The 24364-nt window shown below is 31.6% G+C and overlaps 1 protein-coding gene and 1 long non-coding RNA gene across 3 annotated transcripts; one reads left to right on the forward strand and one right to left on the reverse strand.

The window, feature by feature from the left end:
* Positions 1-497: 497 nt before the first annotated feature.
* Positions 498-22505, forward strand: LOC129908746 (abnormal cell migration protein 10). 2 transcript variants are annotated; one of them, XM_055985478.1, is made up of 4 exons: positions 498-1333; positions 13318-13564; positions 14049-14823; positions 19406-22505. In XM_055985478.1, exons 3-4 carry the CDS (start codon positions 14229-14231, stop codon positions 21562-21564), a joined length of 2754 nt encoding a protein of 917 aa, XP_055841453.1. In that variant the 5' UTR covers positions 498-1333; positions 13318-13564; positions 14049-14228; the 3' UTR covers positions 21565-22505. The 2 variants fall into 2 exon arrangements, with proteins under 2 accessions (XP_055841453.1, XP_055841452.1); XM_055985477.1 differs by lacking the exon at positions 13318-13564.
* LOC129908747 (uncharacterized) lies at positions 872-1661 on the reverse strand. Its single transcript, XR_008771324.1, has 2 exons — positions 1470-1661; positions 872-1410 (listed from the first exon to the last, which is right to left on the reverse strand). It is a non-coding gene; the product is annotated as an uncharacterized LOC129908747 (long non-coding RNA).
* Positions 22506-24364: the final 1859 nt, after the last annotated feature.

The raw sequence follows: 24364 nt of genomic DNA on the forward strand, positions 1-24364 counted from the left end.
AGTTCTATTTTTTTTAGAGCTGTGATTGGTCAAAAATGTCATAAAAAGTTAGATGAAATTTAGGTGACATTTGATTCTGACCAATCAGAGCCTGTAAAAATTCAGAACTTAAGTTCAGGTGGCCTACGTTTATATGGAGGGCTGTGAATTGGAACGAAATCCATTTTTTTTATTGAAGAGATAAGAAATACTTGTTATTTGTCACGACTTGACGTTTCATTAAAATTTTGACCAAACAATTAAATACAAAACTCATTATTAATAAAAAAAGATTTGTTTTGTATCAATAATTCGCTGCATTGCAACTTGCTTCCACTTCCATGCACATGTGATCCCTGGATTATGTAAATTTTTCCTTCTCCCACACGTAACGTAACACAATTTACCACTGAACACATCCATTCATATCCGTCATCAAATACTTAAACTTGGCACCACTAAATTTCTTCCTGTGTACCAATCATTCCATCTCGCTCTGTTGCACAACTTGAACAATTTTCTTTCTATACTTGTAGTATTTCCATTGGGGGCGGTGGCGGTAATTGCAGTGTCGAAACACCTTTGCTAGAATTTTTTCCATTTTCGTTTACAACAAAATTTGTTTGATAAATCCCAAAAATTTCTTTGTTAAATTGTGCAAATAAATATAAACTTTTCAACAATTTAACTTAATAAACAACAATCTTGAGATTAAAAAAAAACTTTAATTAAAAACTATCCACCCACATATAAAAAAGCAAAGTAGATCATGTAAAAGAAAAAAGAAAAAAGAAGCAAAGAAAAGATAGACGACGACTTCTCTCTGCTGTGCTCCATCGTCATTGTTCTTCGATTTCTGTGCCTGTCGTCGTTCATTCGTTTTTCGTCCCCGTTTTTGTATTTTTTTTTTTTTTGATGAGACCCTTGTGTAGATGTGCGTGCACTTAAAATGGCTGAGTGTCTGCAACCCAAAATGTGCACTTCGACAATAATTAAATAGTTGAAAATACGAAAAAAATAAATTTTGTATTTGTAAAATAATATTTTGTATGAATTTTTTTTAACAAAAGAAAAGACTTGAGAAAATAAAAGAAAAAGAAAAACTATTTTGTTTATGTTTTGTAAAGTGAGCTCTGAAATTCATTTATGTAGCTTTTTTTTTTGGATGATTCCTTGATTTTCTTCATCTTGAAAGAAGAATAAGTTTTTTTTTTGGTGCAGCCCCAAAACCTATAAAGAAGAATCACTGTGAAAAGAAAACGCATTCGCATTTCTTTTGTCGACTAGAGGAGCACCTACTATGGATTGCAGCTTTACGGACTATGATTCGATTGCTAATTACCTCAACGAATCCGTAAGTATCTATACAATTTACCACAAAGGCGTATATATTTTTTGTTTCTTGTTGGTTTTGTTAAATAGAGAAGAAATCTTAATAAAAAAAAAAACATATTAACAAAATACCAGCGCCAGGCAACGAAAATGAATACCTTTTCGACGACAGACAAATGTTCCATAGAAATGTTTCAGCAGATGTTTTTGCGTCCTCTTTTGCTTCGGTTCGTGCTCGTCCGTGCTGCTGCTTCTGCCTGCTGGTCGCTGTATTTTAGAGTGTGTTGTGTTGTTTCCATCAGGGTTCGGATTTCAGTTTCAAAATTTCGAAGCAAAAAAAAAGTAGATCTAAAATTGAATCATTTATTTGCAAAACATGATAAGTCCATGATTTTAAATTTTTCAGGAGGAGAAAAAAACGTTCTATTTTCTTTTGATATGCGTAGAAAAATTTATAAAAAATATATTCTGTAGAACTCTTGCCTAGCTACAAAATACCGTTTCGTTTTTAATTTTTGGAGCGATAGCTCAAAAGATACAAAATAAAAACGCTTTTGGACTTATCATACTTTGAAAATAAACGGATGTGAAATTAGTTTTTAAATGGATATGCAATTTCGCTTTTAGCCCCAGTATATCAAACAATTGTATTTGAGAATAAAATACAATGTCCGGACTAATTTATTTTACTTTAAAGTAGCTGTAAACTTAAGATTTTCAGCCATTAATCTAATATACCATTTACACAAAAAGAAGCTGTTGTTTATTTTCAAAAGATGATAAGTCCGGGACTTATTCTATTTTTGATACTAAAAAAATATATTGCGTGTAGCTGTAAAATCGGATATAGATGGAGTAGATACTTCATATTTTAAAGACAGACGTGGTTATCCCTGGAGTACAAATTAAGTCAAAAAAACGAATTTTGAAAAAAAAGTGGACTTATCATGTTTTGCAAATAAATGGTTCAATTACAGAAGTAAATTTCAAAATAAAACTTTCAGAACATTTATTTTAGTGATGGGAACTATCGAATAAAAACTATCCAACTATCGATTCATTCATTCATTTAGTTACTATTTTTATTCGATAGTTTTTTCACTCGAATAGTTTTCTTACACGATAGTTTTTTCATTCAAATAGTTTTTTTTTATTCGATAGTTTTTTCATTCGAATGTTTTTTTTTGATTCGATAGTTTTTATCCGATAGTTTGTTCGATAGTTTATTCGATAGTTTTTATCCGATAGTTTATTCGATAGTTTGTTCAAGAGTTTATTCAATAGTTTTTATCCGATAGTTTATTCGATAGTTTTTATCCGATAGTTTATTCGATAGTTTTTTTTTCGAATGAATAAATTAATGAATGAATGAATTATTCCATAGTTCAAATAATTCAGTTATCAACTATCGATAGTTCAAATCATTCGATAGTCCATCACTAATTTATTTACAAAAATTTATTCTAAAAAAACAAAATTATTTATCTTAACTTTTTTTATTATCTTCATTTCCAAAAAAACACTCTCATCTAGGGGTTACAATGCTGCTGTGGGGTAAAACGGTTAGTTCAGCATAATCTAACAAATTTTTGATCAGGAATTTTTCAAAATCAATCACTTTGATACATTTTAATTATAGGTATCTGGAATTCGAATAATAATGACCTCCATTCATCTTTTGAGATGCAGCTTTATTTCTCAATGCCTCGACCAGATTCAAAATCAAATCTAAATACCCTTCTCTAATTCTCTTTTCTTAAGGGCCAATTTATTGAGCTTCCATTCAATTTTGAAATTTTATCGTTTTACTTAACCCTTTCGAACCCAAGCTATAAAAATCAATATTAAAAAATGTTTTTTCGGTATTATCGGGTCAAATACATCACAACTAAGAATTATGAACAGCAAAAAGTTATTTTCCAAAATAATAAATAGCAAAACTAATGTGTTTTTCTCATGTTACATGTAAGTAAAATGCACTGCCTATGACCACCAAAAAAAGTCGGAGAACTGAGAAAATAACTTTTTATGAAACTATAATGTATGCTACTTCTTCTAAGCAAAAAAACAAAACGCTTTCTGCATTAACATTTTTTATATCTTTTTTCAAAATTATGACCATATATAAAATAAAATTTTTTTGCAAAAAAAAAAAATGTTAATTTCAGTCCCTTTCTCAGTAAAAAAAATTAAAAGTATGATATTTGACTAACTTTTTGTAATAATCCAGTAACTAGGCATTATTATCTTTCAATTAAGCCATCGTAACCTAAAAAATTGTTTAATTTAAAATTTTTTACGAATTTAAAAAAAAAGTTACATGAGAGTAACGCTGGGTCCTAAAGGGTTAAAAGCGTTGTTAAACTATTGACGCCTTTAAGTACACATAATTTAAAATTCATTTTAATTCACACTTAGGCCCAATTTATTCACTCTCCATTATTTTTAAAGGCTCCATTAAAAATTATAAAACTGTCAAATCGCATACAAATTTTAAAATTTCCCTTTTTTAATGGCGACTTTAAATTTAATGGAGTGTGAATAAATTGGACCTTATTAAGTTAAAAGTTCTTACTGTTAATGGAAACTTTAAATTTAAAACTCTGTTAAAAATACCCTAGGGATTTATAATTTTTTTTGAAAAATAAATCTGTCAAAAGCTACGATTTTGTCAAACTAATAGATTTGAATTTGAAAGATAAATAATATAAAAAACATAAAAACTATGGCCCGTAAGAATTTGCAGCCGTTAAACGCCATGCGAAAATCCACAGACGCGAGTAGCGATATACCATCAGTGATAACCAAAGACTGTTACAATTGCAATATTTGGAAGTCTCACAGCTGTAACGGACCAATAAAAAAAATTCAAATCTAGTACCAAAACTTGCGCAATGTTTAACTCCTTTAAGATCTATCATTACTTTGGTCAAAAAGTGTTTCGTTTCAAGTTTTCATTAGTTCCAGAAAAAATTTCCCCATAAGATAACTCGTTATATCTCCGAATTCAGTTTTTGTGACTTGGTTCACTTCAGCTCTTAGCCCTCCATACATATGTATAGAAATATTCTGTTCTGCACTATTATACATATAGGGATACACACATACATAATTTTATTTTTGTTTTAATGATTCCTTAGCTTATTTCACGAACAAATTTTTTTCAAATAACATAATAATAAAATAATAGGTCTGTGTAACGAAGAAAAACTTGCACAGAACAGATAAGAACTGCACAAATTCTTGAAAACTGTCAGAACAAAAAAGATCACAAAAGTACAACTTCAGTTTTTATAGGGTTGACTGTTGCCTATCAGTTTTGATACTAAACAACAAATTAATTAATTTGTTACGACTTTTGATTCAAATTTCAAATAAATTATAATTAATTAGAATATTTGTTCTCATTTTGAATTTTTCCTCATGAACTTGAACTAAACTGTGCTGTACAACTTCATGAAACGTAAAATACAGTTTGTAGAACAGTTTAGGGCAAGGTTTTCTTTCATGAAACACACAAACCTGTACTTTTCGGATCTTTTCTGTTCATTTCTGAGCGGATCAGATTCATCAAACAGACCTAATAACTGAAATGACATTTGACGCTAACGGAGAGTGAATAAATGGAAATCCTCTTTAAAACCTCCATTTGCTCTAAAAATCCCTTTTAAAAGTTAGAATTCGGCGTTTTATTTAAAAGCACTTTTAAATTTAATGCTGAATTAGTTAATGATGTCAAACTTAAAAAAAAAATCCTTAAAAGAGACTGAATTAAATGAATTTTGTTTTTAATTTCCTTTCCCTTTTTTAAGTTTAATGGAGAGTCCATAAATTGGGCCTAAAGTTATTGTTTTAAAAATATTTTTACAATTAAAAAAAAAAAAGTAGGAAAGTAGATGTTATTTTTTTACCAAAACCGAATTAAATCTACTTCGATCGAAGTAAAGTCCGAACCCTGCATTCCATACATTTTCTTATGATCATGTTTTTTTTTTTTTTGTAAATTTTTATATATTTTCTTTCCGATTTTTATGTCTTTTTTTTTTCTTCCATCCAAAGCGCTATTAATAGGATTATACAAAGTTGAAGTTGATATTTTCTAGAAAGTGTGCATGCAGTCAGGAAATGCATTTGGATTCGGGTGTCGATGTTTAACAACAACACTTAGCAGTGTTGTATACTTGCTTTTTAACTTATACTCTATACCTCTTTGCCTATCTTTCTTGTACGTAGGCTAAAATGGTGTAATGTAATACTCGCTTTTTGCTCGCCATTTGGGACGGGACTCCTCACAGTTGGTGGACCACAATTGGGTTTTTATTTTCTTTCTTTGAGGTTTTTTTTTTGTTAATATTTCTCTTATTGGTTTACCAGGGCAGATGAAAGTAGGTATACCCCTACATTATATTATTATGCATATTGTGTGTAGGATTAAAATGTGCAAAAATTTTGTTTCATTATTTTACACTGAAAATAAAAATACCTACTTTTCCAGCATGCATCTCTCCGGAAATACTGTCGTTGTTGTCGTTTGTAGCTCGTAGATCATCAAAAACACACGTAAAAAAAAAAAATAAAAGAAAAAGACACGGCAGTTCATAATAAGAAAATCTGAATGAAGAAGTATCGTGTCGTTAATATTCTTGGGAGCACGTATAGTTTTTTTCTTTTTTAGCTTGTTGCGGATAAACGAAAAAACAACAACAACTACGACTACAATACCGGAAGTGTATTTCGTTTTGAAAAATTTTGTATTCACATTTTGGAAACAAACTACTGTGTCAGGGTTGCCAGAAGCTGTAAATAAGATAAATTATAACCCTGAAGTAGCTTATTAAACATTTAATTTGAATTGAAATTATAATTATGTATTAATGAGTGTGTTTATTGGAGACAAAGAATACCACAAAACAAAAGTAGCAATTTTGTGGTCGTCACTCTTGATAGAACAAATAATTTGATAAGAAAATGTTTTTGTTTATATTTTAGAGTTGCGTTTGCTTTTTTTGTTGTTTACTATCACGTAACATTTTTTTTTGTACTAATGTTTGCTATTTTTCATGCAAAACTGATTTGATAAATATTTTGGAATTATTTAGACCCATCTCGCCCTAAAACCGTGATATCAATTTATAATATCAGAATAGGTAGTTTATCATCAGTCTTTAATGTGGATAAAACAATGAGGAAGCTTGAATCTGGATCTGAGGAAGTTGCATCTTTTATTGTCATACTTAGGGCCCTATTATGACTCGCAAGCCGAAAGTTCGGCTCAAGTCGAACGGTTTGGAAAATAATAGGGCCTTTATTCTGGAGAACTTTACTTACTTATTGAGGTACTGACCCATGAGGGGTGCCTTCCTGAGTCGCAGTGCCTTTCCATCTTTGGCATCTCTAGCATGTAGCCTCCAGTTAACCAGAACAGCCAATAGATGGCTTGATTTTTGTACCTGAATTTCTTTCTTTATTCCTGCTTCGAATTGGACCTCTGCGCTTGTCTGGCCATATTAGGCCACATAAAATCCTTGTTCGAGTTGAAGAAGAATGTTTCTTTTGAGAAAATTTTATTAACTTACCTTCTTTGCTTTTTGGCAAATACTCTCGCCGTAAAATAGAGTTGAAAGATAAGTATTTTGTAAAGCAAACACTTCACTTTTTTCATTAAATACTCACGAAATATTGCCAAATTTGAAAGTTGGTGTTATTTCATTTGGCATTATTTCACATCACCACTCACAACACCTTTTAAAAAAAAAATAAAAAAAGATTTGGAAGATGTGCACTGTTTTAAAGTATTTTGCACGTTTCTCTAATTCCTATTAGTTCTGCTTGTAAAATTGAGAAATCAAACTAATTTTGAAATATTAAGGGATTCACAAAAGACCGAGTAGAGATATATGTAGGTTCAAACATATTTGTTTTGCCAATTGAACTAGCAGCTGTTCCTAATTGCTTTCTTTTCGAGATCTTCACTCAGGTATTTTTCGTGGAGTTTTGTTTTCTAAACATAACTTTTAGAAAAGTAAAGTCCTTGAATACCTGAAAATTGACGCTATAAATAATTCTATCAACAGTGACGTTTTGTTCTAGGAGACAGACACATGTTTTGTGATAGCATGTGCTCATTTGCTCTTGTCCATCAATCGTTGTTGTTCGTGGATATGCTTTTTTTTATTCTTTTCATTGATACGCCACACATCTGCATCAAAATTTCTTGGATATCCAGTTCAGTCATCATCACGAGCTCCTGCCATCTAATGCTCATTTCGTATACGGTTTTAAATTCGATTTTCTTACTTAAACACAATACCGGTTGAGGGAATATCAGCTATCGTTAAGCAGAAGGACTTCTTAAGTGATCGGAGTGAAATTAGGTATGGTGTTATAGTTCATAGACAAATTGTTAAAATTGAAGTCTTTAGGCCAACTTGTATATTGGTGCATTACGTTCTGAAATGAAATTGATGGCTTACACTCATAATAATACTATGCATACAATAGAGTGGATAAGGCATTATTAACTTACCACCATTCTGAATTTCTGAATCAATTGGAATTCACTCCAAAACTGAAGTGTATACTTGGAGAAATGAAGCATATGGAAAGTGGCACTTAAGTGACTGATAATGGCGACTTACTCTATGTAACAAACTGATCCTAAACATTAAATCCATGTCTTTATACTTATCGTTTGAAGTTACTCTCTTTAAAATACCAGTGGTTTTTGTGATAAATATGATAACTTCTTTTAAAATCATAAACAAAGCTTCTTTGAAATTTGATACTTCATGCTTCTATTTTCACTACATACATATTCCAACCATGAAAACTAAACGTACGTTAAGAGGTGACTGTTATTATTTTAAATTTTATCACAAAGTATTAAACAACATTTTAATAAACATTTGAAAGATTTCGAACCATAAAAACTAAACGTACGTTAAGAGGTGACTGCTATTATTTTAATCCAAAACTATTAAACAACATTTTAATAAACATTTGAAAGATTTAAATTAAATATTCCCATTTTGCCAGTTATAATAGGGTATAATTTTTCTGCCAAAAAAAAACCGATGGAAATCAGACTCTTATTGGAATACCCTATAGCTCTAAAACGCCTTTTATGGAATAGTGATTGTTAAAAGTGAATGTTAGAATATCCAAGATTTTCGACACCTTTTAAATTCAATACGCAAAAGTTCAAAAATAGTAATAGTAGTTCAAAAATAGTAAAGGAAAGATAGTTTTGAAGTATTTTCCTTAAAAATTCGGTAAAACTGTTAAAAGCTAAGTTTTTTGGGCTCCAGTGTGTACTGTCAAGTACAAATACTGTTGAGTGAATTCAAAAAATCTCTAAAGATGTAAATATGAACGATTTAGGCGGCCAATTGGCCTTCGGCAAAACAGAAAAAAATGAAAGAATTTAAAGAAAGATTTCAAACTTTTCAGTTGCATTCTCATTTTTTTGTTATTAGAATATTTCCTGATTTAAATCAGTTTTATTGAAGAAGATCGCATGGATTTTTTTTGTTCAGCTACTAGGATAAAGTGAAATGAGGTCCATTAATAAGATTTTTTGAGTCTTAAATAACCGAATACCATTTTTCGAAATCTAAGTCATTTTTTATATTTGAGGCTATGAGAGCAATAGTGGCGTAACCGGTTTTTTTTTCAAAAATGAGTTTTTCATAAAAACTTGGTCTCTTAATATATCTACTTTATTACAAAAATAGATTTATGCAACTTGATACACTCAGAACAAGATGGCACTCAAAAAAGTGTTGTTTTGAAAAACCCTGTATCTTAAATCACTCGTAGCTCAAAACTTCCTTTTTGTGGCTTACGCCACTATTGTTCTCATAGCCTCATTTATGTTAATCTGAAGATAACTGCATGAAGAAAAAAGACAAAATTTTTACCAGTTGTGCCCTATTCCGGTGATTCATTTTGCACAAAAATTGAATTGCATGAACAGCATGGTAAATTGTTCCAAATCGAATCTACGTTTCTCGTCTATTTTGTTTTTGTTTTGTGCAACTTTCATCAAACTGCACATTTTTTTTAGTTTTTTTCTTTTTTCGCAACACGAACATTCGAATTAGTCATGCTTATGGCATCAAACGAACCAATTTAGTTGATATAAGGTTGGTTTGAGTTAAAACTATATTTATTACTAAAATAAATTAACCTACCTAACAGCTACTGGTGGTTTGATTGGTGTTTTTTGTGCGTGTAAGATAAAATGACTAATTAATAAGAAGCGAAAAAAAAAACACGACAAGAAGATAACTAGTCCCACCCTCGTTGCTTATCAATTTTAAGATTCTTACCTTTTGTTGTTTTGTTATTATTCATGCATGCGCCATACGTGTGTCCAACACGATTTTGGCATTCAAAAATGTCTTCTTCTATGTCCTTTTTTAGAAATCGTTAAATCCAAGGTTATTTCCAAAAGAAAACATAGCGTCAACCAATTAGAATTATAGAAAGAGAAAATTGACTAACCTTCTACGATGAAATTAATTTTCTTCCAAAAAAATATTCATGATTGATTAATTATTATTATTTATGAGTATTTTTTGATCATACATCAAATTATACACTCCATGTTCATTTGTTCAATGAATAAAATCATACTTACATTATTTCTTAATCTATCTTATCAAATGGTAACATTTAATTATCATAGGTTTTTTATTTGGTTATAGTATCAGTGCGTTTGAAATGTGAAGACATCAGTTACAGATTTAGATAAGACGGATTTCTTAGTTCTTTTATCTTTATAAAAACGTCGTCTTTAGGAAATATGGGCCATACTAGTAGACTGTGTCGTTGGCAAAGGGAAAATGAGAAGTCATTTTTATTAAAAAGCAATGAATATTCAAATATGTAGGTATCCATAACAGATAGATAATAGAAAAGAAATTCTACTTTCGAAGTGTTCTTATTTGATCAAGTCAAAGGCCTATTTTGGACATTCTTTTTGGAAAATATAATATTTTTATATATTAGGGTGGGTCAAAAACATCGAAAATTTTTTTTTTGATTTGGTACTCCGAAAAATCGATTGCTAGACCCCTCTAGAATATACACACCAAATATGAGCTCTTTATATTAATGGGAAGGTCCTCCGCTTTGCAATTTTCCATTTTTACATCAAGCTTCTACTAAAAAAAAATAATTTTTTTATTAATTGACTTTTTAGCAAATTTCTTTTCATATTCTTGTAGGAAATTGAACGCTCTACAAAAAAGGCCTTATACACTTTTTTCGTTTATCTAACCGTTGAATAGATATTTGAGGTCCAAAAATCGAGAAAATCTTTAAAAAATCGTTTTTTGTTCTTAATTTTGTAACAAATTGAAAAATTATAATGATCAAACGCGCAAGACATATTCTTATTGGAAATTGATTGCTCCACAAAAAAGGTCTTAATAACTTTTTTCATTAATCTAACCATTCTAAGGATATTCGAGGTCAAAGTTAAAAAAAAATATAAAAACATTTTATATTTTTAAAAAATTTCTAATTCACTGAAACTTCATTATTTTCAAATTAGCAAGATATATTCTTGTAGGGGCTTAAACGTTCTACAAAAAATCCCTTGGAATGAAATTGATTGCTTTTACCGTTTAGAAGATATTCGTATCCAAACCAATGCTCACTGATTTCAATAGTTTTCTTATGACCCGTATGCATTGCGATTTGGATACGAATATCTTCTAAACGGTTAAAGCAATCAATTTCATTCCAAGGAATTTTTTGTAGAACGTTTAAACCCCTACAAGAATATATCTTGCTAATTTGAAAATAATGAAGTTTCAGTGAATTAGAAATTTTTTAAAAATATAAAATGTTTTTATATTTTTTTTTAAATTTGACCTCGAATATCTTTAGAATGGTTAGATTAATGAAAAAAGTTAATAAGACCTTTTTTGTGGAGCAATCAATTTCCAACAAGAATATGTCTTGCGCGTTTGATCATTATAATTTTTCAATTTGTTACAAAATTAAGAACAAAAAACGAATTTTTAAAGATTTTCTCGATTTTTGGGCCTCAAATATCTATTCAACGGATAGATAAACGAAAAAAGTTTATAAGGCCTTTTTTGTAGAGCGTTCAATTTCCTACAAGAATATGAAAAGAAATTTGCTAAAAAGTCAATTAATAAAAAAATTATTTTTTTTTAGCAGAAGCTTGATGTAAAAATGGAAAATTGCAAAGCGGAGGACCTTCCCATTAATATAAAGAGCTCATATTTGGTGTGTATATTCTAGAGGGGTCTAGCAATCGATTTTTCGGAGTACCAAATCAAAAAAAAAATTTTCGATGTTTTTGACCCACCCTATTATATATACATATTTTGCTTTATTGTTCTTTTTCCAATTTATTTTGGCCCCTATGTGTTCATGGGACGAACTAGGGCCTTTTTAACCTTTGCTTTAATACACCCCGTCCTCTGACAATCCTTTTAATGAAGTTTAATTCTAAAATGACTTCAAACTGATTTCATTATAAATAATGATTATACACGACAACGTAAAATATAGGCCACGTTATCATAACTTGTTATCATTATTGGATGAGAGACGCTATAGAAGTAAACTTTCTATCAGTTTACTTTTATAACAATAAAAAAAGATAAAAACACTGCGCTGAGAATTTTTCTATAAAATTACATTCAAATGCCATTTTCGGTAAAAGTAGGGTTTACGAGTTATTCAACCACAACAGATTTTCACTTTAGAGGTTCTGGGTTCAGGGTTTGTAGACCCTCTACATTCTTGCAAACTAGTTATAACCAGGAATGGTTGAGAGTTGAATGCAGCTAGCCCTCGATTTTTCATGAACTTATTTGTGCGAGTGAGGAAAAGGTCTTATATTTACCTTCGTGTGATATTTAGAACAAATACTAAATTCATGTCAAATTACCTAGTTATTAGTAAGATAACGCTAACGACCGAAAATCTCTAACAACCTATCACCAGTTGGGAACATAAAGTTGGTGGAGGTTTTTCACTATTGGTGCACTCCACTTAAGATGAGGTCTGCTTTTGCCCCTCTGTGTTGGGTATGTCCGAGTCAAATGAAATTAAAAAGGTTGCATGACAGATCATCGCTTTGTCGCATTGTCTCGACATTAATAACTTTGGCGAAGTTCTAATCGACTTTAACGAAGCAGCGGGATTCTTATTTGATAAAGGAAACAAATTCTCGGCCATCAACCAAAAAGATTTAAACCTCTGTAACTGCAATTCAGAACGTCTTTCATCTTGTAGATATCTTGTTTTCAGTCCGTCAAGCCTAAAATTTGACATCAAATGCAAGTTAAGCGCTTTGTCTTTGATCATCAATAGCCGATTTCCTTTGAAGGTGGTAAAGGACTAACGTGAAGATAATGATTATACAAACTAAGGTTTTGCATGGAAATCGTTCTATGTGCCTTCAATTTCAAAATCGATAGTATTCATTAGTACTACTTATTTGAAAATGGCCAAATTATAACATTGTTTTTATATTATGAAAAAAAAAAAAAGTTGGCGATGGTAAATTGCCCCCGCATGGTGGGAGATAATGCAAATTATAATATTAATTGTTTAAATTCGATTCTTGTTTTGTGAAAAAATTAATCAAATGTCAAAATATATAGAACATGGTATATTGAAGCACTACTATTGATACAAATATTAAAAATAAATTAAATAAATAAAATGATTATAAATTTAAAATATAAAAAATCACGTATACGCCATGGTGAACAAATTCCAACAAAATTGTTTTATTATAACTGGGACCATTTCAAATTCTCAATTTTTAAACGCACAAACATTTCCAACCCGCTTGAACAATTCTTATTCCAAATCACTCATATTTGTCTCCGTAGGAGGCATTCAATTATCTTGCAGTTTATAAAAGTGAAAACTTCAAGATATTCAATAAAAAAGCATCAAACGAAACGTAATAAATAACAAAATTAAATTAAATTCTATCAATTTATTATCTAGCAAAACCGTTGGAGGAAATTTTATACAAATCTTGCAAGAGAGTGACATTTGACCGAAAGACATTTAACAGAATACAAAACCACAGAATCAATCTACAACACACATTAATCGAACAACAAGAACAACCAACAAATACATTAATGCAGTCTTGTATTGAACGTGGTGTACGAACATACTACATCCAATCGCTGAACAGAATCAAGTCAATTCACAAAACTTGGGTACTGTTCTTTGTTGTCCGTGTAGCGTAAGTGTTAATTTAATTGTTTCTATCATTTTCATCGGCCTCTAATGAATCGCATTCCTCTACTCATTCAATAAAAATGTGACTACATTGAATTGCTTGTGACACACATGTGCTCATTCTAATCACCAACAATTTATATTGTTTATTTGCAATCATTTTTATGTCATTTTCATTTTTTTTTTTTTTCATTCTCCTGTTAAATTACCTACGCACACTTCCAATCTCATTATATTATATGAGGTAGGCAAATGGGTGTTTGATAAATTGGCTTGCACACATTATCATCGTCACAAACAGTTTATCGTACAAAGACCTCATGAGGAACGTAGTTGGCAGCGTAAAACGATTTTTATAGCTCCATAGGAAGTAGAAGTGCTTAAACACATTTAATGCTATTTACGTTCATATACATATATAACATTTTGATTGATAAGACTATTTGAATAATAACTGATTTGATACTTGGTGTTGTTTTTTCTTGCAGGTTCTAGACCTACCCGAACCGTTATCTGTATTATCTTCGCTTAAGAACAAAGAGGGTGAAACAAACTTAACAACATCCACAACAACATCAACAGCAGCAACAACATCACCAGCTGGGGTTGTTAAACTAAGACGAAAAGGGGATAAAATTGTTGATCGCAGCAGTGCTTATAGATTTTCAATGGCTAATCTTGAGGAATCACACGAATCGGAATTGGATGCCATCTTGGGAGAATTGAGTCTCTTGGAACAAGCTGGAAGTATTTGTGGCAGCAATGATAGTCGACTTGGGCGCACCCATAGTCGATCAAATTCGACAATTTCAGGTGCAACAAATTCATCGATCTCATATTCGTCAGAGAGCAACACCAGCTCGGATGGGATGAGTGGTCGAGAAACTCGCACCGAAAGTCCAGACAATGATTCGGCATTCAGTGATACGGTTTCGTTGTTGTCGAGTGAATCTTCGGCATCGAGCAATATTAGCTCGGCACTCAATCATCACAAGCAAATTCTTTTGGCTGAAAATGATCAAGAGGTTCAGTTGCGTGATAAGAGTAAAGCGGCCAAAATTCAACTGGCGCTTCATAAACTAGAACACGCATCAATAAGACGGTTGTTTGTGAAAGCCTTCACAGCAGATGGGGCATCCAAATCGTTGTTGGTGGATGAACGTATGACATGTGGTCATGTTACTCGTCTATTAGCAGATAAGAATCATGTAAAAATGCAAACACATTGGGCTTTGGTTGAGAATTTAAGTGATCTTCAAATGGGTAAGTAATATTGAAATAAAAACTCTATTAACGGTTTCTTTATTTTATTTGTAGATAATGTCTATGATTCAGTATGCAAGAGGTGTAAAAGTTAACCAGCGCTATTAACAGTTGTAGTAGAGTCTCTAAGTTTATCGACACAAATTGTGTAGGGCAAACGTAAGTCCAGTTAAAATTTGTCCATATAAGCCTCTACCTTGTAAGTGTGGAGCGATAAAACATTATTTGAAAACTTTTGGAACAAATTTCGTGTACTCGATAACTGCGCGTATGTTGTTTAAATTTGTAAAAGATTGGATTAAACATTAAAGTCTTTAAATGTAAATTTTCTTTATGAAAGTCTTTAAAAGTTTAATTTAACGATCTGTGGTGCTACATCATTACTTACAAAATTAATGATAGCATTTTATTTTTAGTTAATTGCATTGAATAAATACCCCATAATATTGTCAGAATTATCCTTCCCGCGACATTTCATGTTCGGGGTTGCGATTAAACTTGTGGGTTAACATCGTATCAATTAAAAATTAACATTTGGTTTTACAATACGGGTGTTAATTATTTTTGTTGTCATGGTTTAATTCTCTGCAGAAAGAATTAAACCATGACAATAAAGCATAAAGTAGTGTTCCCGATCGTTTTGTTTTTAAAATAAAACTCATTAAAACCAATTAAATGATTGAACAGTATTTTGCGTGTCCATTTTGGTTAATTTACTATCATTGTGTAGAGATAATTTCATGCAAATATTATCATTTTTTCAATTTGCCTGCACTAAATCCACTAACATACGTTTTGAGCTCTTCTAAGATTTTAATCCATTACTAGCGTAGCCAATATAAAACAGCGCTAGCGGCTTGATATCAAACACGAGATGATGCTCTTCTCAAATTAACCTTTCAATAGCTGCCCGTATTGTAGCGAGTTGTACTATTCTTTCAATACCGCGCCTTAGGTTTCCGTAACTATTTCGAAATTTAAAAAATGATCATCAAAAAACTGTTATTGTTAATGTGATCGTCATTCATTTGCTCTACGTAACTCAATCCCTCTCGTCTGTCGTCTACTACACCTCACAATATTGCATAATGTCCACACTCGTGTGAAATATGATTTATGGTGCTGCACGAATCATAATTGAAAATGTTCCAATTAGAATTAATCAAGTAGAAAATAATCTTTCTTTTGGAATATAAAGCAAAGGTAGAGAGGTGGGGAATAAAATATGTAATGTTAAAATATTGCAATGTTTCGTAATTTAGTTTTTGTTATATCATCGCTCATAAACTTTTTTTTTTGTTGAGAATTTTTTATTGACATATACTTATACAGACTTCATTTTTTGTTTATAAAACATGCTATGTTTCTAATAAACAGTTGAATTTTCATCTACTTTAACTATGTAAATATTATCAACAAGAATTAGCGAATCGTTTAAATTCGCTCATTACGACACACTGCATGGTGATCGAGATACTAAACAATACTATATTTTTAATAGTCCTCTGTAGAGCAACACCACAATAAACTAATCAATCGAAGAAATGTCTTAAAGAAAAGATTCGCCTAAACTTGAGCAGAGTTTATTTTAAGGAAATCGGTCGCTATTCATTCAACGTAAATATGGAGTTCGCTTTTAAGTTTTATTTCTTTATTGATAACAACAATAATTGAATTTGACCTTTTTCAAGTCATTTTCTTAACATAAATCATTTAAACAGAGATTTTAAAAATTGTGCTATGCATGTTTCATTTATTTGACAGAACACGGAGAACTTTTTTTTTGTTTGGTCTTTGCTTGCTTTCGACTTCGCAGCTCTCTGCGACCAATCATATGAATGAAATGTCAAATTCAGCGACCATTACCAATTCACGGAAGCAGGTCGCATCTCCATATGAATGACACTTTACAGCCCTAGGTAAATAAATTTAAAAGATCTGAAGGTTTACCTTCCATTTTTTCTGGCAAATGCTTTCCACAAGAAAATTTATCTCAGAATTGGGATTTGTTTTGACGAATGTCAAATATGCCCAAAGTTGTGTTTTTAACCGCTGCAGTATATTTGCTTTTATGAACTCGAGGACATTTAGAATTTCTGTTGAATTCCTTTCATTTATGTGTATCTGTTTCATGAACAAAAATCTCGCCTCAAATTGGTTTACAATCTGTTATTTTGTGTTTGTGACTATCCAGCGCACTTAAGTTGAAGTGTACTGTTATTTAATTTACTATGAAAAATCATTTCAACAATAATTTTTTAATTTCCCAATTGATATAGATATAGACAGTTGTCAATATTGTAAAATAATATCTGAACTTTTCTGTTGTTTCTGACAGTTTTCACGAACTTATCTAAACTATTTCCAAAGTTTTAAATCTTTATCATTATGTGCCGAATTAATTTTCAATTTTTCCATATAAAATATATATAAATTGTAACTGTAAAGACATACTCCTGGAAATATACTCTTTTCGAAATAAACTAAATTTACAACAGGTATGTATATACTACTCATATAGTTTAGAATAGACAACAGTTGAAGTGAATTATTTTGGGAACATAAATGCTTTGTTTGTATTTCCATTGAATAACTCATTTTCTATGTAACTATTAAAAATTTGGCTGAAGTTTGGATATATACAATACAATACATACATACTTTATGTCTTATAGCTCATAGGTCACTTTCAATAAGAAAAACAAAAACTTTACAAATCATAACATCCAATTTTTGTTTCTCCTGAAAAGTGTTTTATAAAGTGGACTTACTTCATTTTCAAAATAAACGATTCAATTGTACAACCAACTAGACTCATCTAGGATTATGTATTTCGTTAAATCCCACGTCCGTTTTGAGTTAATTGTAAAATACTACAAACAAATTATTTTTTTGATGTCAGAAAAACCTGGATTATGTATTTCGAATTTCCATGCGCTGTATCCTGAATCCGTTTGACATTTAATATGTTTAGAGTGAAGTGAAAAACACAAATAAATTTGTGTTACAAATTACCAAACTATTGGTAATTTCTATTTTAATCATAACCAGGACCTGATGAAGCCAAATGAACCCCGAATTCGGAATCAGCTCATCAAAATACATAACCCTGGTGGTTCGTTGTACACTCCACTTTCTTTTTTTTTTTCTGTACCGTAAAAGATTACAACAAGAAATGGCAATTTCCTGCTAGTTCGGCAAATTAAAAAACGCATGAGTGTTTGGCCGCATATTGATTGTATTAGCTTCGATGAAAACAAATTTTTTCTTAAAAATTTGAATACAAATCGAAAATGACTTTACTATGGCAGTTTTACAAATATTGATCTTAGCCATTATTACTTTTTAGTTATTTTTTTTTCAAACTGAATGGATCAAATATGGAACACCATGCAGAAATATTCTTTATCGAATTGGTACATATTAGAGCCAATATGCAACAAAGGCACGCAAAACCCCAAAAATTAGTAGGTACTAGAAAAACGTTCCTCGAAATGGTGGTAATCTCTTCAAAACGACTTTAGGGGTCTAGAAATAGTATCAATGTGAATGATATATTATTATATTAAGATAGTAGGTCTAAAATAAATCAAATATAACTTTATTTCTTGGGGCAGAGACCGATTTCTACAAAAAAAATGCTTTTATGCACGTCCAAAACACTTAGGCCATAAGTAATTTTTTCTATTGTTTTTTTGTAACTTTTTTGATAAAATTGTATATTACAGCCATACTTAGATAGGATACTGAGTAAAAATACCCAAAAAATGCAAAATTATGAGTGATAGACTACATTATTTATTCAGATTCTAAGAGCGTTCTCGGAAATGACGTTTCCGGAAATGACGTTTTGACCTTAACTTATTTTTATGAGAAAAACGCTTTAAATAAATGTTATTTTGATTAAAAAAATGCCTGAGCATCAATTTTTCCACCTCCATGATTTTGACCCATACGAGCTCTGCAATTTTAAGCCCTTCAGTCTGTCACTTTTCACAACTGTCGCGATGACCTCGTCTTCTTTTGGAGACAAAATCTATGGGGTTCAATAAAAAAAAGAACCTTTTCTCAGTGATGGTTCCGCGAAACCCTTTATAGAACTCGACGTCAGTTTCATCGGTTGTATGATTTTTAGAAAGTTCTAAAAATAGTTTATCCGCGTAGACTGGCGGTCACGTCAGATTGCAACTTTTTAATTTTAATGTTTTTCTCCTGGGTTCTCGTAGTGAATATATGAACGTATGCGTATGAAGCTTAGGCCAGCTAGTATCTTCAGTATGCCAGGAGAGTGCCTTCCGTCTATTACAATATGGGCAATTTGGTTACACGTTTTATCATCAAAGGCACCGTTAAATATCTTTGTAAATACCTTTAATTTGTATTTATTTCAATTCCAATAGATTCAACATAATCTACAATCAAGTTTGTGCGACAGTGAGAACCTACTAATCTGTAACTGCTGGAAACTTTCATCACCTCTTGCTGCAAGATTACTCTCTAAATTTTTTTCTCTTTAAATACACATTTTTCCTTTAGCTTAAAAGTTTTGTACAAACTAATATTTTTTTTTCTTTATTTTTAGAGCGTCTATTCGAAGACCACGAACTATTAGTTGACAACTTAATGACTTGGAATTCAGATTCAAAGAACAAAGTAATGTTCCTTCAAAGACCTGACAAAATTGCCCTATTCAATATGCCAGAGAAGTTTTTACCTGGAACTCAGATGGCTCCAGGCAGCGAACACGACGAACAAACACGAACTATGCTTTTAGAAGAATTTTTCGAATCAAGTGGCCAGCACATCCAACTGGATGGTTTATTATACATGAAAAATGATTCCAAAAAAGGATGGAAACGTTATCACTTTGTGCTACGCACATCGGGAATTTATTACTTTCCCAAAGAGAAAACTAAATCACCACGCGATTTGATGTGTCTTACACTCCTAACGGGCTACAATGTTTATCGAGGTCTCGGTTGGAAAAAGAAATTCAAATCACCTACAGAATATGCATTTGGTCTGAAATCCTCAATTGACTCATCACCCGGTAAGACATGTAGATCATTGAAAATGTTATGCGCCGAAGATTCGGAAACAATGGAAAAATGGGTAACTGCCATTCGAATTGCCAAATATGGCAAACAACTATGGGAGAATCATAAAACACTTCTAGACGAAATTAATAGAACTGACTTGAATAATTTCTCATCAAGCAATAGAAGCGATTCCATAATAAGTATAGCATCGACAGTTCCTTCGCAGTCGGGTAGCAATATCAGTGTTCCTTCTTCAATCTCTAGTGGACGACTATCAAGAGCTTCAAGCTCCAGTTCCAGTGGATGTCTATCAGACGATAATAATGGTTTTGATTCCGAATTCACAACGGGCACCATCAAGCGAAAGCCTTCGATGAAGCCAAATCTCCCCCTAACTACTATGACTCGTCAACTGAAGGAAGTTGGTGAGATAACTATTTGCGAATCGATTTGCTCCACATCACCAGAAAATAGTGGAACTCTAACGCGTCATCATGTACGACGACGCAGTGAGGAAAGCAGTGGCAGTGGTACTCTCAAAAGAAGACAACACAATTCGAAACGTTGCTCGATGGAGAGCATGAACTCTTCGAATAATTCCACTCCGACGCCTACACCTAGCGTTCCCAGTACTCCAATATCGGTGAACGATATGAACTTTGTTCCTAATATGAATACAACTGATCAGATGTCAGATAAAATTCCAGACTCCACATTAACACTGCCTCCACCACCACCACTGGATGCTGTAGACGCTCGAATGACATCTTCAACGTTGTCACTCGACTCACTGCCACCACCACCTCCTCCAAACGAACTTATGACTGATTTCTATGGCTCGCAGGTATCTTTGGTCAACTTACCACCACCACCTCCACCACAGGAACTCAAGCCCGATTATATGTCAAACAAAAATAAACAACAACAACTCCAGGCAGAAAATACATATTCAATTTTGAAAGGTAACGATATTAACAACATGTACCAATCGCCAGTTTCTGTAGGCACCGGATCGTGTGTGAAATCGGTAAAGGCGGCTATTAAAGCGCCTCCTTATAAAGCGCCGCCAGCTTATACTGGAGGTCAACCTCCAACAACTAAGCAAAATACTAACACAATGCCGAAAACAGTGTCATTTGCTGATTCTCCTGTTTTGCTAAGGCGAAAGGTTTGTTTCGTAGAACCGCCACAAGTTGTGCAATTTCCACCAGTACGGCCTAGCCTAGTTCCACGTGAAGTGGGAGTGCCATTGCCTCCACCTAGAGCTGAAGCTACACGACTTTCGATGAATGCGGCAGTGTCATCTCCCAAGCGTCTGGTTGATTCAACTGCAAACCCACCTAGGGACTTCTTAAAAGATTTGCAACGCGTCATGCGTAAGAAATGGCAAGTTGCTCAAAAATGCAAACTCGAACCTTCGACCACGCCTCACGAGGTCCTTGGTTTTCGAGATTTCCCCGAAGAATTTGGTGGTGGCAACTCGCATTACTATCGTGAAACTGCAAATGTAAGCAACTGGGTACAGGAACACTACGGTTCAGGAGCTGACTATGCGCTCTATGAGAATGTCAATAACGATAGTCACAATATACCCGAACAGTTCCCCATATCTTCCCCATCCATACTCACTCCCATCAAGAAACGACCCCCTCCGCCCCCGCCAAAACGTAGTGAATCAACTCATTTGACTCATCGAATATAAAAGATGGGGGGGCACCACTACGGTTTTCTTTTTTATATATCAAATATGAACAAAACAACAACTCTGTGGAGCGCACAAATAAAATTTGCGACAAACAATTATTGAACTATTACCCCCGCGACAAAGACAAGATACAAGAACGAACAAACTGGAGCAGCTCTACTCGATCTTTCCTATTACAATCAATAAATACAAATAATTTAATCGATTACTCACGCTCTATCTGAAGCTCTCAATAGATACATATACATTTTTTTTTAAATATATGTAATTTTCTTTCAAACATAATATTCTATCCAAGGTACAGCGGGGAATGTGCAAATACAAAATATTTTATTTTGTTTTTATTTTACGTTGTTTATATAATACACTTTAAAACGGAGGTTGGTGGTTACTCTTATATTCTTATCAAAAGAATACTTTTTTTAGCGTCAAAGAATATAAAATAATAATATTAATAAATTTATTATCATTTTTTTTTTTAAACTTAAAAGAATATAGTAATTTTAATTAAAGTGCCATAGGCGACTTTTGATCAAAAAGAAGAAACAAAAAGAAAAAAAAACTTAATAAATAGATTCATATTTTTTATATTAATACAATTCATATTGCATTTGTACTAACAAAGAAAAAAAAAAGTTGGCTTGCTCTAATATCATCCCAATGCGGTGTAAAAAATACTGCATTACAAAAAAAAAGGAAAACAAAAAAAAAATACAACTTAATACATAATAGATTTTATATTAAAATACAAACATAAATGTGCATGTCTCGTTTTCAGAATAGTTTTTTTTTATATACATAAATATCATATGTGACAAATTTAATTTAAGCTTTTTATACGGAATTTTTTATTATTTTATTTACGAAAAACAAATGAATAAAAAAAAAACACAATAGGGAAAATGAAACACATACTAAAGGAAAAACAAAAAAGAAAATCAACTAAAAAAAAATACAAAAAAAAAAAAAAATATAAACAGCCAAAAAGAAATATCCAATGTAAATTTCATTGAAATATCAAAAAGAAAATGTATTAAAATTTAAATGTTAAGTCTATTATATACGGAGCGCACCGTTTGATGATGGTCGCTAATGGATAAAAAAAAAAAAAATAAAATTAGCTAATATACTTACTATTATTTATATTAAACAGAAAACAAAAAAAGAAAAAGCAGAATTCATTCACTACATAAAAATGGAAAAAAAGCAGTTGAATGTATATTCGTATATTATATTATATTAAATTAAAATAAAATCATTTTATTATATTATTGGTAAAATAATGTTTCTTTATATCTCTTTCTCTTTCAAAAACCTTAACTTTGACACCAAGAACCCTAAGCTCTTCGCTACAGCAAGAAACAAGCTTTGACTTGATTAAGGTGGCAGATAGCTTCTGTACTTCTGTTAAGTTAGATTAAGAAACCAAAGACAGTAGAAAAAAATAATCAAGGAAAACAATTATCGCCACCTAAACCATAGAAATTTTGCCATATAGTCGGCTTGGAGTGAAAAACAGCTAATTCCACTTTTACACTCCTGATAAAAATATTCACCCGTTCTGCGATTGTCAACTATTGATTGATTGTTGTTAATAAATACTGAAATTTTGTATTTTAAAACCTAATTCATTGGAAAACTGTTAAATTTTTCAATGGAATTTCTGTATCATTCTCTGTTTTATTAATTAAGTCATAAGATATAGAAATTTAACTTTTATCAACTAACAATAGTTGATAGTAAGTAATAAGGCTGATTAAAAAATCAGCCCTTTTGTGAGTTTTACATGGAAAGCTTTCCAACCGGAATATTTTTGTTCGTTTGGAATTTTAAAAGCTAAATTAACATTTTTTGCCAAATTGGTGTTTCGTTCTTCACCAAAATTTAAGCGCGAAAAGAGCTGTCTTGCATTTTACCTTGAAAAATTACGAGGAGTTTTCCGAACGTGAATATTTTGTCGCCCTGAACTCACAAAAACGAAATTCTATTTTTCCTGGTGGAATCTAGTTTACGTGAAATTCACAACAGGGCTGAATATTAGATTTCCAAGTTTTTAAATAAATTGAAAACATTAGTTGTTTAACTACTAAATGTTAAAGAATTGAGAAGATTTGAATGATTTTGAAACTTTAAAATTTTCTAGAAATAATTATATCAAATTGTATACATTTGAGTTCAGTAAGTTTGGGCTTACTTTTTTTTGGCAAAGCTATCCGCAGACGGATTTCCCAAATATCACCAATGAATAAAAATTTATATCCATGCACAAAGAGAAAGGAAAACGTAAACTTATTCACTTCGTCAAAATTCTATCTGGGGCTTGGTTCAGCTTCTATACCTATCGGCAGCTGCGTGTTGTTTTTGTAATGCAAGTAAACGCCAACTACGGATACGGATAGCAATGCCAAAAAACAGCTGTTGATTTCCTTTTGCTTTGAGTTTTTTTTCTCACTTTTTATTCATACTAGTTTTTCTTTAATAAAATTTTACTGGAATGAATTGTATGAACTTGTGTGTATGAATAATTTAAAAACTAGAGGTGCTAAAGAAAAACTAGTTCTTTTTCTTCAGATAATATGCGAGAAAGTCGATAGCTCTTTTCTCACTTATATTTTGGTCGCGAAAAAGAAGCTAGTTTAGCAGAAAGTGTAAATTCCCTTCGGGTGAAACTCACGATAGCTTTTAGAATTCGGGTGAAAAAATGTACACGCGAAACTCACGATAGGGCTGATTGTGTTTTTGTTCAAGACGGTTTATTATTCCATGATAGCGTTAGCCCAGTTTCTTTAGAGGTGGT

This window comes from Episyrphus balteatus, chromosome 2 (genome assembly GCF_945859705.1).
Source record: "Episyrphus balteatus chromosome 2, idEpiBalt1.1, whole genome shotgun sequence".
NCBI lineage: Eukaryota > Metazoa > Arthropoda > Insecta > Diptera > Syrphidae > Episyrphus > Episyrphus balteatus.